The following is an 18405-nucleotide window of genomic DNA, read 5'->3' as shown; positions in this document are numbered from 1 at the left end:
GTGCTTCAAACATAACATCACTTCCTGAAAATCCCCTATACACTGTAATTTTATAATCCTTTAAGTATTCCTAAAGTTTACGAATTTCAGGAATTCCACCACCACGACTGAGATCTACATCGGCAGCTTAACACAGATCTTCTGCTTCTTTTACAATGGCATATTTACTTTGATTTTTTACATATCTATCAAAATGATACAAATCTAGTTCACATTAGTTATTGTAGTCGTGCAACGTCTCCTAGTGAGAGAAAATTACACCCATGTCAGCTTGAATTACTAGCTTTATTGTACTCATTACGTTTATTCAGATATTTTCTTTTGGGACGTCATTTTTATTTGAAGACAGATTGTCATAGTTTACTTTAATTGAAGCAAAGAAAGAATGTAATTAAAATTTGGAGATGGTTGAGTGAAATCGAATCGTATAATTTTTATATTTCGCACATCACTGGCTCCAGTAACATAGAGGCAGACGCAATTTCAGGATTTTCCAACCCCCCTAGAAATTTGGAAGATAAGAAAAAGAATCAAGAAGATCGGAAAATTGTGTTTACACAAAACAAAAATTCATTTTCAATTTTAAATGAGCCAAATCTGGCAACAGAACAGCGTAAAGATCCGTTTTTTAAAGATATTTTTTCTTGGTTAGAACAGAAAGAAAATAGAAATCCTAAAATAGAACGCCAAGCTTTATATTTTACTATTAAAAATGGAATTTTGTATAGAAAACAGAAACCTTCTCAAAGTATAAAATTTTTGGTTGCACTTCCTACTTCTTTTCGTTATAAAGTTTTTAATACTTGTCATACGTCAGCATTGGGATCATCTCATTCTGGTTATTCTAAAACCTATGATATGTTAGTAAAAACAGTGTATTTTCCCAACATGAGGAAATATATATATTAGAAGTGTAAAGAATGTACGATTTGTCAAATATTAAAATCAAAAATTGATTCTCCGTATGGAGTGCTTACTTATCCCTCAGCTTCCCCTTCTATCACGTCCACATAGATGTAGCTGGGAATTTTCCCCCAATATTGTGCTGAATCATAAATATTTGGTAGTTGTAGTAGACAGTTGTACTAGATACATAATTGCAGATTCCCTTCCTCATGTTACAGCAAGTACTTTGGCTTCATTTCTTTATCATAACGTTATTTTAAAGTTTGGAATTTTGTATGAAATTGTCTTAGACAAAGGCAGTGCATTCACTAGTGGACTATTTAAAGAATTATGTGCTATGATAGGTGCTAACATGCGTTTTGTAAATGTACATGGGCATTACAGTAATAGTGTTTGTGAAATTAGTATTAGGAACATAGAACAACGATAGACTTCAGATTTATGTGACAAAGATTTAGGAGAATGGATTGACTTATTATAACCCATAGTCTTTTCGCTTAACGTCTCACATTTATTTATCGTCTCAAATTTCACCATTTGAATATCTTTTTAGCTTCAAACCTACGTTACTTCATCAGGCAATTTTAAACACCCCGTGTTAATACGAAGATAATGCCATTCGTTTACAGCAATTACAAGAAATTAGAGGCAGATCGCAAGAAAATCTTTACTAACGTCATAAAACGGCGACAAAATTTTTTGACAAGAGACATACGAAACCTACTTTTAAAGAAGGAGAAAAAGTTTAAATATTGGACACCTCAAGAAACAAGGGTCACGCCAAAGCATTCAGCGGAATGTACATTGGTCCAGGCATAAGTGAATGTGTGGAAAATCCAAATTCATATTTTGTTAAGTATAAGACCGCCAGAGAATTTTACAAGATAGATAGCATAGCAGTCCAGAGATTGAAGAAGTTTTATGAGAAGGAAAACCCAGAAGAGGAAGACCACTTTGAAGACTCTGACGAAGAGATGCTTATCAACGTCTGCACGGAAGACCATACGATGAAAAAAGAAGACAAGACGCGAAGACCATCAAGGACCACCAACCGAAGAGCTCTTCAACCCCAGGAAACAATATTTTTAAGAAGAAGTTTTCATCCCTTCTCTTCATATCAAGGATGTTGTGATTGCCGAAAATCTACCAACGTGGGCAAGTATAGGGAAGAATTCTACAGAACGAAAACCGAAATTTGCTTGTAACACTGCCATCAACCAGAAGATTAGTATTTATAAAGGTTATTAGGGGACATAAAAGCAGATGCCTTAGTAAATCCGATGAATGAAACTTTAACTCTTTTAGGTGGTGCAGATAAAGTCATTCAAGACGCAGGTGGATGTGAATTTTAAGAAGAATGTTTGACCGTATCATCATTGAAGCCAGGAGAAGCGAAAATTGCCAATGGTTATCGTTTACTAGCCAATTACATAATTATGACCACAGAACTCAGACAAAAAGATTTTACGAGAGACATACAAAAATTGTTATAAAGTGATGTTGGAGAATGATCTTTCTACAATTGTATTACCTAACATTTCGATTGCAGCATTATATTTCCGAAGTTAGAAGCTACCAAAATTGTCTTGGCTACAACAATAATATTTTTAGAGGAACATCTAGATGACATAGACCGTGTCGTATTTTGTATTTATGATAGAGAGAATTGGGACATTTATCAGCGGTTACTCCCCATATATTTTCCCATTGATGAAGAATATGTTAGCCCATCTGTCCGCACGTAACTTGTATGGGGATTACTTTTCTTGAAGATTGAATTGTGGATAGGAACACCTTTCAGATGGATGATGAACTTTCTTTTAGCACTGGCCACGCTCAGAAGTTAGTTTATCTTGGTTTTGAATTGTGCATCCAAATCTACGGGTAGAACAATTTGAAACGTAGAACACCTTGAAACTTGGAATACTTCGAAATTTGGAACATGTTGGTATCTTCAAGAATTGTGCCATTTCATTTAATTGGACAATGTATCACTACAGAAGTTTCTTACTTTTATTTTTTTTAAATGTGAGTATGTGAAGAATGAAGAAAATCAACGTCACGCATATGCATAGATATTTCGATGTTTATATTAAGAAGATGTCAGAAGATTGAAGTCAAGATTGCAAGAACCATGCTCCATCCTCTTATATGTCTAAGATTCGATGCCATGATTGATGTCCAGCATTCGATGCCCGAAGAGGACAATATTTAAAAAGAAAGAAGACGAAGATAACAAGAATTTATATGTTAGGGCTGAAGGTTATATGTGGTGAATAGTAGCTGTCGTGCTGATTTCATATAGTTTGATTACAGCCAGTATATAAGGCTATAACCATATCTTGGAATTCCTTTCCAGTCTACGGACGCTTTAAACCTAAATAACTTAAAGCTCATTTCTCTCAAACTGAAATAAGTACCCTTCTTGTGCAGTCTAGCTTTACTATCTTTAGTTAGCTAGATAGTATTATACCGTTTTTTTTCTCGTGTATTAGTAACGTTTGACATTGAAGTTATTTTTTAGCAGTACAGAAACATATACATATACATATATATAGAGGTCTACATTGGATTTTACACTCATGAAATATTCATTTATTTGATTATGATATTTTATTATACGTACCTAACTGTTGATAATCTGTATTAGTGATAATTAAATTTAGTATTATTCTTACCTTTGATTTCCCTTCCCTGAGCACTAACGGGACTCCACACTAACATTTTAAAACACAAGTTACTCACAATGATATTATGCAAGCACTAATGTTTATTTTTCTTTTTCTTGCTTTCGATTTTCCCAGAGACGCTGTCGTCACATATTCCAAGTTAACCCAGTGAACTATATGAACTGCCTAAGAAACGAACACTCATCAGTTTGAGGTCAAGGCTTAATTCAAAACAAACAATATGTCATAGAAAGAACTCTTTTATCTTCAACAAATACTTTTTAGTACTACGGAAAATTAAAATTTTCGTGTATTTTCAGTTTCGAGGAGGGGGTGTGAAGTAACTGTGTATTGGATATGAAGTGACGATGAAATAATTGAATGAACTCTAATTAATTCGCTAAATTCGATTATTTTATTAAATTACATTATTAACGACATAATCATGAACTCTTGAAAATTCACTGGAAGAAAACTTTGATCAGGAGTGTACATTCTTAGACACCTGTTGTAAACACATTTTTGTTAATAAACTCGAATAGCTTCCTCCTTAACTTTCCGCATACCTTCAAGCATAGCCTGGTACTTCCCGTTTCTTTTGATGCTTAACTCATCCTCCTTCAGCCAAACCAAACCACGAGGAACACAACAACAAGGGGTATTCGCCACGAAGTTGAGGAAGGTGCAGAATCATCGGGGACAAGCAGATCCTACCATTGGAGGACGACCGACTCCATGTTTAAAGAACACCAATCTGCCGGTTCATTGCCAAAGATACATTTGTCAGTTGAGATTAGTGGAATGAAAATGAAAAGGACATCCTAAAGACGCATTATTGTAGAGGGGCATCACGGAGAGAGTTCGACGCCCTTAGCAGTCCAGCAGGATTGAGTTCCAGTTGTTGGCTGCTACCAGAACATTCAAGTTCCTTCACGGCAAACCCTTCATCATTACAGATGATCAGGATGACGCCAGCCTCGTTGGAATTATCAGGCTAGTGCTCATTCTTATTTCTTAATTATATCCTTCTTCTTCTCTCTCACCTATTTCCTACAACTAGTCATTTTCAAAATTAGAAACATTTGAATTTTATTTAAATTCAATCATAATTTAGTTGTTATGTACCGTGTTGTGCATCAGTTCCATCCCAAATTGTTACATTATTCTATGCCTATTTTTAGAGATTATTCTGAGCTACAACTGATGCCACAGTATTGAATTTGATTTCTTCCCTTGTATTTTTGTAATCCTATGGGAACGACGATTACATGCACTAAACATCTTGTACACGTCCTCTTAATTGTGATAACACCATGTTTTGCCTTTACATATTCCTCAGTATTCATATCATGTTTTTCAAACGACCTTGTCCTCTTGGCATACGTACATGATGAAATTTCACGATGCAATCTTCATTTATAAGAAAAGCCGCATTACTTTGCTGTACTTTCTCATAACTTGTCCATATAACTTCTGCTGAGTGATTTCTTGCTTCTCTGAACGATAACCAAAAAGGACGGTGTCGTTTTCTTTCATTTATGATTGTTATTCCTACGTAATCATGTTGCTCCATATTACGTAGCAAATAATCTATTAAAGCCCGTAGACTTTTTTCAATTGCAGTAAAAGGATTTTGATCTCCACGCACGGGGGATAGACGGAATCTTAACATTCTACCCTTCATATTGTATCTTCTGTATTGTATTCTGCTTTCTTCTATTATATAAAATGTATTGTTTCCATGGTTATGCCTGTTATTTGTAAATTCAACTTGTACCTTTGTGTTTCGTTCTATTTCAAATACGGATAGCAATTTATACATTATTTTTTTCTATTTCGTCTAAATCGGTTTTTATTTCTGTATGTTCTGTATTAGCCTCTGTTAATATTTCCATAATTGGTGGATATATTACTTCTTGTTCTTTTTCTTTTTCACGATTAGGAAATAAATTGTTAATCCATTTTTCTAGCTCAGTCTCGTAGAACTCATATTTTCTGTCTTCTTCTCTTCCTCATTGTAAGTCTCTCCTATTATTTGGGAGAACGTTTGATTTAGCAACTCTTCTTCTTCTTCTTCATTTGTCCTTTCTTCGACGTGTTCCTTTTCTTTCATTCCTTCTTGTAACCATTTTTTAAATTTGTTTAATACGGTCGGATTCTTTCTCTTCTTCTTCTTCCGTTATCAATATATTACCTGCTCTTTCCAATATTTCTAATAGTTCTTCTTCCTTATATTTTTTCTACAGTTTGAATTTCATTACCTGCATCTCTTTTTCTTTTTCTTCGGTATTCATGATCATCTCTTCCTCTTTTTCTTCTTCTTCTTCTATGTGTTCTTCCTTTGTGTTCCTTTCTTTTTTCATCTTCTTCTCCCTTCCTTTCATTATCATCTTTTTCTTCTATTCCGATTACGGCATTTATTTCTATTAGAAGAACTACCGTCTCCTTATTTACTACGATCACCTCTTCTTCTTCTTCTTCTTCTATGTCATTAATAAATGCGGTAATCTCTTTTAATAAATCTTATGAACACTTCTTTTCCATTTTCTTACCCAGCAGATGTATATACGTAATGCAATAAAAATATATATATTCCAATATGTATATGTAAATAGTAAGTATTATTTAAAATGAAATATAAATAAAATTGTTTTAAAATACTATACGAATAAATAAAAAAGAGCTATATATAAGTAATTAACAAAGCAATAATAATATCAGTAATATAATATACACGTATCTTTATTTGTATTCAGCCTAAAATAAGAAAGAAATCATTCTGGTTACTTATATTCATATTCCAAATAAATATAAACAGTATATATATATATATATATATATATATATATATATATATATATATATATATATATATATATATATATGTATGTATGTATGTATGTATGTATAAATTTCAATTTGTTATACGGAAAAATCAGAAATTTTAAGAAACAAACATAGCTGTAAGTAGTTAAAATGATTTTAACTTTTTTCGTATTCCATGGGAGTGAAACAAATGTATGTTCACAGTTTGCTTCAAGTGTGTTGTCTAATGTATAAACGTTCTGTACGTGAATTTTATATTTATTCTTTCAGAGTTTCAACGAGCACGAAAAATATGTATTTGACTCTAATATCGTCCGTTCTACAACGTAAGGAGCATATTTGTGCGAAGTTAAACTGAAATATTTCTCTCTCTCTCTCTCTCTTTCTTTCTCTCTCTCTCTTTCTTTCTCTCTCTCTCTCTCTCTCTCTCTCTCTCTCTTACAAGGGCATGATATCAGAATGATTACGAGAGCTATCACGTAACTCAGTATGATATTTTTGTTCCGTAGCAAATACGGAAACTCAACTTAAAGGGACGTCCAGTCACCCTTAGGTGATGTGTTACCGAGTTCAGAGTATCATCATTATACACAGCGACCCTGCATAATTGTTGTGGTTTGACCTCTCTCTCTCTCGTTTTATGGGTCTCGATTGCTCGGTGATAGAGCGTTGACCTCTGATCTATGGGGGTCACAGGCTCAAAACCCTGTTCCCACCAAGTGAACTTTGTGGTGGACAAACACCGTGCACGTGGAAGGTCCCAGGCTCAACATCCTGTTCCAACCAAGCGTACTTTGTAGTGGACAAACACCGTGTACGTGAATTTCCTCCCACTGTATCCGTTCCAACATTTCATTCATTTCTCATCATCACCGTCTCCATTAGCATAGCCGACATAACTCTGGGACGTAAAACTTAAAGATTTCCCATTAACATAATCTTCATAAGCGTTGGACGTAAAACTCAAAGATTTCATTTCATTAGTTCTCTCGTTTCACATTTTCTATTGTATCATCATTCACTTAGAGGGACACGGTGGCTCAGTACTTGTAGGGATCCTTGATTCGATCTTCGCTCGAGGGCCTCGTCTCTGGCCATATTTTCGATACCTTTTGATCAGGGGTCTCGATGGGTCAATGGTAGAGCATTCATCTCTGGTGTATGGGTGTCACAGGTTCAAAATCCTGTTCCCACCAAGTGAAATTTGTGGTGGACAAACACCGTGTGCGCGGAAGGTCCCAAGTTCAAAATCCTGTTCCCACCAAGTGACTTTGTGGCGGACAAACACCGTGTACGTGGATTTCCTCTGGGTTCTCCCGTTTTCTCCCACTTTCTTCATACCAACATTTCATTAATTTCTCGCCGTCTTCATTAACCCAGCAGGCATAGCTGTGGGACGTAAAACTTAAAGATTTCAAACCGTGGAACGCAAAAGTCAAAGATGTCCTTTAATGTTTGCTGGCCCTGAGAACAAACTACAGACATGTAGACATGATTATATCAAAATTAAAACACATAATATATTTCTTTTTATAATATTATTTTATTATTAGGCTATAAGTGATATGACTTTACGTTCACTAGCTGCTTTATACAAGCCTCAAGACATTTCTTACGTCAGCTGTAATCTACTTGCAATAATAGTCAGAAAACATTCAAGAATCTCATCTTATCATTTTCTCAGAATTCAACGTGCAACGAGCACAAGCATCATAAAGTTAAGATTCGCTTATATGTATGTGTTTTTATCGTTACAATTTCATCGCATTATCAAATACCGAAACGGAATGTAAATACACTGGCTGGAGTGCATCTTAGGTCGGGGGACGCGTTTTTGTCCATATTTTGATACTTTTTTCATCAGGGGTCTCCGTGTCTCAGTGGTAGAGCATTCATTTCTGGTGCGTGGGGTCACAAGTACAAAATCCTGTTCCCACCATGTGAACTTTATGGTAGACAAACACCGTGTTAATGGATTTCCTTGGGAGTTCTACCGTTTGCCAACAAATTTCTTCACTTCATCATTTCTTATCATCACTTTCCCTCCCAATGAAGGAAGGGAGCTAGTCTAGTAGGCATAACCGTGGGACGTAAAACCCATTTTGTTTGATAGCTTTTCGGCTCCCTTTCTCTATTAGTCTACTAGACATAACCGTGGGACATAAAACCCATTTTGTTTGATAGCTTTTCGACTCCCTTCCTCCATTAGTCTACTTGACATAACTGTGGGACGTAAAATCCATTTTGTATGATAGCTTTCCGGCTCCCTTCCTCCATTAGCATAGTATGCATAATCGTCGGACATAAAACCCATTTTGTTTGATAGCTTTTCGACTCCCTTCCTCCATTAGTATACTTGACATAACCGTGGGACGTAAAATCCATTTTGTATGATAGCTTTTCGGCTCCCTTCCTCCATTAGCCTAGTATGCATAATCGTGGGACGTGAAACCCATTTTGTTTGATAACGTTCGACTCCCTTCCTTCATTAGCCTAGTAGGTATAAACGTAGGACATAAAACCCATTCTGTTAGATAGCTCTTCGGCGCCCTATCTCCATTAGCCTTGTAGACATAATCCTGGGACGTAAATCCCATTTTGTTTGATAGCTTTTCTGCTCCCTTCCTCTATTAGTCTAGCAGGCATAAACGTAGGACGTAAAACACATTTTGTTTGATAGCTGTTCGGCTCCCTTCCTCTATTAGCCTCGTGGGCATAAATGTGGTACGTAAAACCCACTTTGTTTCATAGCTTTTATCCCCATTCCTCCATTAGACTAGTAGGCATAACGGTGGGACGTAAAACCCATTTGTTTGATAGCTTCTCTACTCCCTTCCTCCATTAGTCTAATAGACATAGCCATGGGACGTAAAACCGATTTTGTTTGATAGCTTTTCGGCTCCTTTCCTCCATTATCACGTAGCCATAACTGTGGAACGTAAAACACATATATTTCATTCCTTTTTTCTCTCGTTTCACATTTTTTTTAAATTCTATTATCATTACTTAAAGTGTTTCGATGTTCCAGGGGCCTCTCCGAAGCACATACTACAGACAGATATTATAACATTTTAAGACACATTATTTTATTTAACATACAATTAAAAGTACTCTATCTTTTTTCGTCTGATGTTCACTAACGTTTCTTACGGCAGTTGTTATCATTTGTTTACGAGGGCTGTAGGTCAGTCTCTTAACTAGTTGAAATACGAATCATCAAAACATTTGGAAATGTTATCTTATCTGTTGCTCTTGAAACTAAATACTTTTAAGACTGAATTCAAGGTGCTAACAAACAGACATTCACATATATATGTGTTTCTTTCTAATGTTAGAACTTGGACTCATACGAACTGAGCTATGAATAATTACACTTTATATCTTGTTCTTTCAGCTGCCTTTATAACTAAATGAAGAAAGAGCATATATATATATATATATATATATATATATATATATATATATATATATATATATATATATACAAATTTTAATAAAAACGACCGGTATTACTAAACACACTACAGTTTTTAGGCGGAAAAAACGGTAATCACACTCAGTTCACAGTTAGTTGAACACCAATGTTTTTACGCGGAATAGGATGTAATCCACACACGTTTACTCTGTTAAACTTGAATCACCAACGTTCTCTGTGTACAGACACACACATACACACACACTCACACACATACGTGTTTGCCTTCGAGAATCATGTCAGAACAAGTTCGATCACGCCTACCATAATCGAGGCCGCATACTAGTCATCGAAAATATATCTCGTCATGGTTTCAATACACACATAAAATAATACCTTTCACATCGAGACTAGGGAAAGTCATGTTCCATTTTGTTTATACAGGCATCTCTATGAGATTAAGACAAATTTTCATCCGACATTGTTAAAACATTATCAAATGATATGGGAAGCTTCAGTTATTAGATTATGTTCAATCAATGGAATCCAATATGTTTTAAAACATTCATATTCATCTTAGCAACCTAGAGAACGTTCCCAGGGCTAACATTTTCTCACATAGGCCCTATCACTTAGTATCACGATTTGGTATGGGTATGTGTTTCATTATGAGACTCATACTGTATATTGTTTCTCATCCCACGTTTAAAAAAATCGTGAAACACAATATTTACCTAGCAACTAAGACCAATTTCATACAATCTGCTGAGAAGCCTCGATCATCAATATCATACCTTCAGTTCATAACCTACACGCATTTCGTGGGAATAGGACCAAGGGGCTAAATCGCTTATGCTCTTCGGCTTTCCAGGAGGAACGGGGGCGGGGGGTTCAAATAACTAGCAAATACACGACGAGAACACTTATGTATCATCTTGTTTCTATATCTGGTAGGCCTCTATGAGCATAGCAACAGCGGGTTCCCACAACCAAAATTTTCCCACGGGGCTCCTGGTGGTAACTATAAAAGGCTATGAGCATAACAACTAAAGGCCTGTTGAAACTTGCCATCGAATTCTAGGAACGGAAGGGATCAAATTTCAGCCAAGGTGCCTCTATGCTACTAAAAGCAAGGATAGAAATGGCGAAAGAAGCCTTTGGGATGAAGAAAATACTATTTTGTTGTTCCTTGAGTAGAGTTGAAAAAGACTCATAAATTGTTTCGTGTACTCTGTTTTACTGTATTTATAAGGCAAAATCGTGGACATTATGCAAAAATGATGAGAAACAATTGAAGGCTTTCGAAATACGTGCGTGGAGAAGAATGGAGAGTAATAGCTGGGTCGAGACGAAAATGAATGAGAGGGTGTTAGAAATGGAAGAAGAAAAATATTAAGAAGAGGAAGAAAAACTGGTTGGCATATTGGTTAAGAAGGAACTGAATCACGAGGGACGTGCTAGAGAGTATGGTGGCAGGAAAGAGAGGGAGGGGATTAATTAAACTATATTTAAAACAGAAGTAGGTTATTGGTCATACCAAAACAGAAAAATCTTATGGGAAGATGGAAAGGTTAATAGAAGACCGTGGAGCATGGCAGTTTCTCAGTCATGGTAAGTGACCCGCTGGTAACGGCGGAATACTTCTATATAATGATGCCAATGATGCACAGTAGAAACAGAAAAATCCACTTTTCTGTCATTGCTAATACGAATCACAATGCAAATTTCTACAGGCTGTCAAAATGTCTTGCTCTAGAAAGCTGTAGAAAACTACCTGTTTTTATGAGAAGGTAAGTCATAGGTAAAGTAACTATGGGACCAACTGCCATTCAGATAGCTAGGGGTATGGGCTGTGACAAGAAAACAGTGAAGAAATTGATGTAGTGGCATGAAGAAGGTGGTGAATTTTTCACATCTCGGCCAAGAAGTGGGAGAGAAATAATAATAATAATAATAATAATAATAATAATAATAATAATAATAATAATAATAATAATAATAATGTCAGGTATTGATATTTATTTAAAGCAAGTCTTTAGCATACCCTCCTAGTACAGTATTATTTTTCAAACTGTCATTATAAAATTGTCAAGCTAAATTTTAAAGAGTCATTATAAATGGTGCATTATTTATTTATTTCACAATTCATTTCTGCCAGTAGCTTTCGCCCCCTTACTCCCTCTTCATACATAACCAGGAGGAAGCTGTGCGTCCTCAGGTTGGGAACCACTGCTTGCGTTTGACAGCATGTAGAAATTTGCATTGTGATTCGTATTAGCAATGACAGTAAAGTGGACTTTTCTGTTTCTACTGTGCATCATCGGCATCATTATATCAGAAGTATTCCATCATTGCCACCGAGTCACTTACCGCGACTAAGAAACTGCCATGCTCCATGATCTTCTATTAACCTTCCCACCTTCACATACTATTTTTCAGTTTTGGTATCTCCAATAGCCTAATTCTGTTTCTATATAGTCTAATTAATCCCCTCTCTCTCTTTCCTGCGACCATACTCGTGATACAGTTCCTTCTTAACCAATATGCCAACCAGTTTTTCTTCCTCTTCTTAATAATATTTTTTCCCTTTCCATTTCTAATACCCTCCCATTCGTTTTCCTCTCGACCCAGCCGTTTCTCTCCATTCTTCTCCACACACATATTTTGAAACCCTTCAACTGTTTTTCATCATTTTTGCATAATGTCCTTGACGCTGCCTTATAAATACAGTAAACTACAGTACATAAAACATTTAATGAGTCTTATTTCAACTCTATTCAAGGTCCCACGTAAAAGTATTTCCTTCATCCTAAAGGCTCCTTTCGCCATTTCTATCCTTGCTTTTATTTCACGTTCGCATGTCATATCATCCCTAATAACACTACTCAGATATTGAAAACTAGTCATTTGTTCTTTTCTACCGCTCCTACTTCTATATTTGACACCAATCACTTCGTTTCAATCACCCTGGATTTTGCCTTTCTAACATTTATTTTCATCCAATATTCTTCAGAAGCCTTTCTCAAGTTTTCTACGTCTTATTAATTTTCTTTTTAGATTCTGAAACAACAACTATATCAGCCTCAAACCCTATACGCCTCATGATTTCATCTCCTACCGAATTCCATCTTCATTAGGTAGACTCGTTTTCGCTATCTCTTCTATATAGCTATAAAATAATGGAGAAATACATAATCTCTGTTGAACTCACCTTCCAATTACACTGTCCGCACGTCTCCACTGAGCTTCTTTAGACTTTTGTGTAAAGTAATTTCCTGGTCCACACTTTCTTTTTTTTTTTTTTTTTTTTGTTTATGTGGATACCACTATAAGTTTGTGGTGAATATTTGGGCGTTACATTTCTTGCAATGCATAAAGGTCTCTTTCGTATAAACTACATTCAATTTTACGTCCTAATATCTTATATGCATCTGGTTGAATCTGTGAAATGATTGGGGTTGGAGTGATCGTATACGTTTTCATAGTTAGGACGCTGGATATGCAAGCCCTCTTAACGTGGGGATTTACTATTGTGAAATTTGGTACCTATATCACATGAACACTAGAACAAAAATTCGAACAGGAATACAAGTTTTATTGTGCACATTTGTCTCTAACTGTTTTCATATTAGTGGTACTGGACGTTTTATCTGATACAGGAACATGTGTTCGCTTCCATTTTGAATACAGTGTTCGATAAGAAAAATATTTTCCCACAATCCTTTTTAGTTTTTAAAGGTCCATCGAACGATGTAACACTCTCCCCATGTTTTCACTTAAAATTTTAAAGTTGGGTCCTGGAGTCCCTTGAAGGGCGGCCCTGGATGCCACCGCGATATCGCTATTTGATTTGTCCGATGGTATTTCCTAATATAGTTTTTGTTTGGTTCATTTACGTTCAACCGTTTTTGAGATATTTCCGTGGAAGATTAAAATGGGCCACCTACACACACACACACATATATATATATATATATATATATATATATATATATATATATATATATATATATATATATATATTGTCACGGTACGCCAAATTCAGAGATAAAATTCTATATTAAAATTCATTTATTTTGTTAATTTGGATAAAGATGAAAATTAAATTGTTGTTTAAGAATTGGCTTGCAGTCAGAAATTAGTAATCTTGCAGACAGACGTATTATCGCATAATATTACATTGTGCTTATGGTTGTTTCTTTTTAATTAAGTAACGATCCAGACAGGAGTCTGCACGTGTCATAACAGTATAAACAAACATTGAAGCAAGACGAAAATGTAAACCTTTGTATAATTTGTGTTCACAACAACACATTCTAAAAGTTGAGTAAAATTGTGAAAATCGCAGACGTAAACTGTTTGGAGATTTGGTCACTGAGAGAAAATGAAAATCTATGGTTTCAGCACAGATATGTATTAACTACCAAATTTGGTAAGGAAGAAACAACAAAATCATCACGAAGCAAATGACATAAAAAGGTTATGTCAAACTGAATCGAGATCAGTTCCTGATATCCGTCCATGGTGATCAGTTCTTGGAAATCAGTCTGTAGAAGATCAACACCAAGTTTCAGTGGTAACCCGTCCACTGTGGTTCATCAGCGACTACGAACTCTGAGTCCAGGAGTTCGACTCCAGTAAGCGACAAGGTATGTGGTAGTATATCTCTGATTACTCTCTGCTGAATGAATCGCCAACAGTTTGCCTAATGTGATCTATCAATCTCACTTAACTAAACATCACAAACACAGTACACCTAGCTCTACAGCATTAATGACAATAAATGTCTATCTAAAGATTAGCTGCTTAACTCTTAATTAATTCATTACCTCACACATGTTGGTTATAGAGATTCCTGTCTATTCTGGATAATAGACAGAAGCAGCTTATATCGTGTCAACAGCATACTACATCCCAGAAAATTAGGCACGACACGATATTTTTTGTTAATATATATATATATATATATATATATATATATTGAAATATAACTTTAATTTCAGCCATTCTAGGCCTATTTGAAAAGATAAGACCTTTCTCATACATTCTTCCAACAAGCATATTTACTAGATGTTTCAGTGGGCTTGTAGGGCATGCCCTAAAGACTACAAAATGTGATGTATTGCTAGGAAGTTCGAAGGCTGAGTTGTGTGCTTCAGGAGCCAGCGAAAGTGTTCGCCAGTGCTGCGGTAAGTTCGTTTCTCGTCATTCAGTAGTAAATTTAGTATCAAAGCAATATTCAGAATTTAATCAGTTATGTACTAAACGCAGAATATGATCTAATGTATGATAAATGCTGCATATATATACATATTTCTATCAAAACTTTTCAAGAATTCAATGACCATTGACTGGAGAAGAAATGCCTTACCGCATTGTTATTTATAAATACCGGAAATCTGTTAACTAAGCGAATGAGATACATAAACTGAGGTACAGTAAATAATAAAATTTGAACATAAAAATTACATACCATAGATATTGTAAGTGTTTTTTCGAACAATATTAACGGTATGTATGTATTGAAATTAGCGAGTCATCTTCTGTAGATGTTGTTGATGTCTTGCTAGAACGCCTAGGTCCGTTCTCCAATCTTGCTGTCTCTCTAGAAATACTAGAGACACAAACAGTAAGATAAATATATAGAGGGTAAGTACAATCGATTGATCATTCGAATGATAGGTTATTTCTCTTATTTTAACCGTCAAACCTTAAGGTGAATAAATCTGAAATTTCTGGAACACGCTGTAGTTCTAGAGAGAGATTCAATGGAGGCGAAAGTCGCTTGCCCCTACAGTGTTGAGAAATTGGGCTACAACTACCGGATTGGGTAATCTTTAACTGCCATCTATACCAAAATTTCAAATAGGGAGAAACAATAAATTTTAGACTCTTTTTAAGTACTCCTTTTAATGAGTTACTTTCTTCTTTCATATATACAAAAAATAATAGTTTTATATAATACAATATAAGTTTGTTTCTGGAGTATTATATTCATATTAACAACCTCCTCACGTCGTGCCTAAACTGCATGGGGATGACGTAATTAAGACGATCGGAGATTGCTACTACTCATTGTCTGAAATGAGTAGGTTGAAGTGAATGCAGAGGAAAAGATTACACATTTTAGCTTCATTTAAGAAATGTATTATTTCCAATTATATCAAAGTGTTAGTGTGTATGTTCATGTATGAATGAAGTATAACTAGTCAGATCACATATCGCCAACATCTAGAAATTCTGTCACGAATAATCCGCACATAGCTGAGATACACATACCTCTGATTATGATGAGTGTCTGGACTGGATGACGATACTTCTTAAAACTGGATCTCTCAGTTTGGATAGTCGGTAGTCTGTAGTGACCGACTGGATGCCAACCATACTCCAAGTCTATGGTTGATGTTGATGAAGAATAGATCTCCCTTGATCTATTCGATGTGGAATGGATTGCAGCTCACTGCTTATCTGCCAACGGCTCTCGAAGTGATTCTCGACCTCTGCTCCAATTCTGATGATTGTATCTCACCTTCTGATCCTAATCCTCTGCAACGAGAGGGTTTTGTTCTCCTTTCCAGACACACTGGAATTCGTTTCGTTGATTTTTATGTCTATCTCAGCTATTGGTGAAACATTAGTTTCAACCCGAATTACATCGTGACCAAATTCCCAGACCAACAATTTCTGCAAATGTGACAGTTATGCCACAGTCAAAGTGTGTCAATGTTACATACATCATTTCACATTGATGACTTTTCATATTTCGTACACAATGTTACAAATCACAACAAACACATAAAATGACGACTTAGCGTCTAGCCATAACATTCAGTAATTACATTCACCACATTTACTAACCATTGACGTAAATAAACAAATAAACAAATACACGTGTGTGTACGACATAACAACCTTGCCTTATTACTACAATTCAATCCTTTTTAATTTGACTTTGAATAAATATGAATTTCCATCACCAAAAATAATATAACAAAATCGTATACCTCTACAATATTGAACAATAATTGTTACTAAAATTAACATATTCCGTGTTAATTCAATTCTTGTTTTGGTAATTTATAATCTTGAAATCTGACAACATTATACTTTTGTTAAGTTTGCACTGCAGTGGTATCATTTATTGAATGAGTATCTGTATCATTTAATGCTTAGGCTCACAGTTGTACTGAGCTGTCCAAACGTGAACATCCAAACTTAATTGTGTTACTGTATTAACAAAGTTACCATAATGCGTAGGTGAAGTTACAATAAAAACGTGCAGAACACATGGCTCCCAGACAAAGAATTTAGCAAGTGAATTAATCAAGTAAGAACTAAGTGAACACACAAACTTATAAAAGTGTATTTTAGAGCTTACAAAACTGACATAAGCAATCAAGTTCCCTAGGAAATTAGAAAGATCCGGTACACTATCACCGTCTTTCGAGTTCATTGCACATTCTAGTTCTAGTGCTCCTGACGAAGTATGCTGTTTGTCCTAACACAACATCTCCAACAGCCCGAAATTGCGGTCCCTGTCAGGCCGTAGCCTGCACAGATATCTCGTGTATTTCAAACTCCAGATGTTTCTATTAAATTCATAAGGATATTTCGATTTGTAAAAGTGTATGGCTCCAAACTAATTCAATTTTACGTTTGGGCTACAACTAGTTCAAATCCGCTACACTAGGAATAAGGTTTTTGATATTCAACTTAACGTGCAGGAGTGATACAAATATCAAACGTGCAGGAGTGAGGTACAAAATAGGATTTTTAGGCAACATAGCAATTGGTATAAATTAATAAACATTATAAGGTAGAACGTTGAAAACAAACGGAGAAGTTTCGAAGGCCCGACCCCGTGATGACTCGCATAAAGCTCTAACAAGCATTGCTATTGACTTAATCTCATTTGCATTACTAAACTCCGGTCATTCCCTTCCTATTATAATATCTTCACTTCCATTCCGCGAGGAGTAATGGAACTGCTCCGCAACAATTTGTAGTAATGCCAACAAGCTTTTTTCTCTCGTAACTTCAGCACTGTTTGCTGATATAATATTGAAACATACTTTAGTGTTCGTTTTTTCTGCGCTTTCTATCTTTCTTATTGTCTTACGTTTCAAATTAATTTACAATGATTGGACGTGTTAAACATCAATTAACATATATTTACTTATTACACTATAAATTACGTCAGTGGGCTCATTTCTGATTTTGCCAGGGAGGACCACTCACTAGAATCACGAGTCCGTGAGTTTTCTTGTGTGACTCTCCTTTTCTCTCATATTTTCATCCAACGTACACTTCCATCTTCATTCAATTGCCTTAATCATATGTTTTCTTTAGCCAAAAGGTAATATTCTAGACAAATTACACTCTAATTTGTTAGAGTAATATAGGGGTGGCACATTTTATATAATTATTCAACTTACTAAAACGAAATTTTAATTCAGGAGATAACTTGTCCTTGTCTCATATCATTATCATTGTATGCACAATAACTATCTTTCATTTTGCAGAAAGTATGTTTTATACGGGCATCGATTATTCACGATATTCCGGTCCAAAATTGCTTGGTATACATCG

At 35.3% G+C, this 18405-nt stretch overlaps 1 protein-coding gene across 1 annotated transcript in view; it reads left to right on the top strand.

Moving 5' to 3' along the window:
- Positions 1-18405, top strand: part of LOC145691551 (phospholipid-transporting ATPase ABCA3-like) — a 146524-nt gene that overhangs the window by 59026 nt on the left and 69093 nt on the right. Inside the window, exon 5 of the mRNA XM_081766958.1 lies at positions 14820-15005. Coding sequence (XP_081623084.1) covers positions 14820-15005 — 186 coding nt within the window. The remainder of the gene's footprint in view (positions 1-14819; positions 15006-18405) is intronic.

Source organism: Thermobia domestica, chromosome 8 (assembly GCF_964235325.1).
Source record: "Thermobia domestica chromosome 8, izTheDome1.hap1.1, whole genome shotgun sequence".
Lineage (NCBI taxonomy): Eukaryota > Metazoa > Arthropoda > Insecta > Zygentoma > Lepismatidae > Thermobia > Thermobia domestica.
The sequence above is the reverse complement of the archived record's forward strand: the minus strand, read 5'-3'. Positions and strand labels throughout refer to the sequence as shown.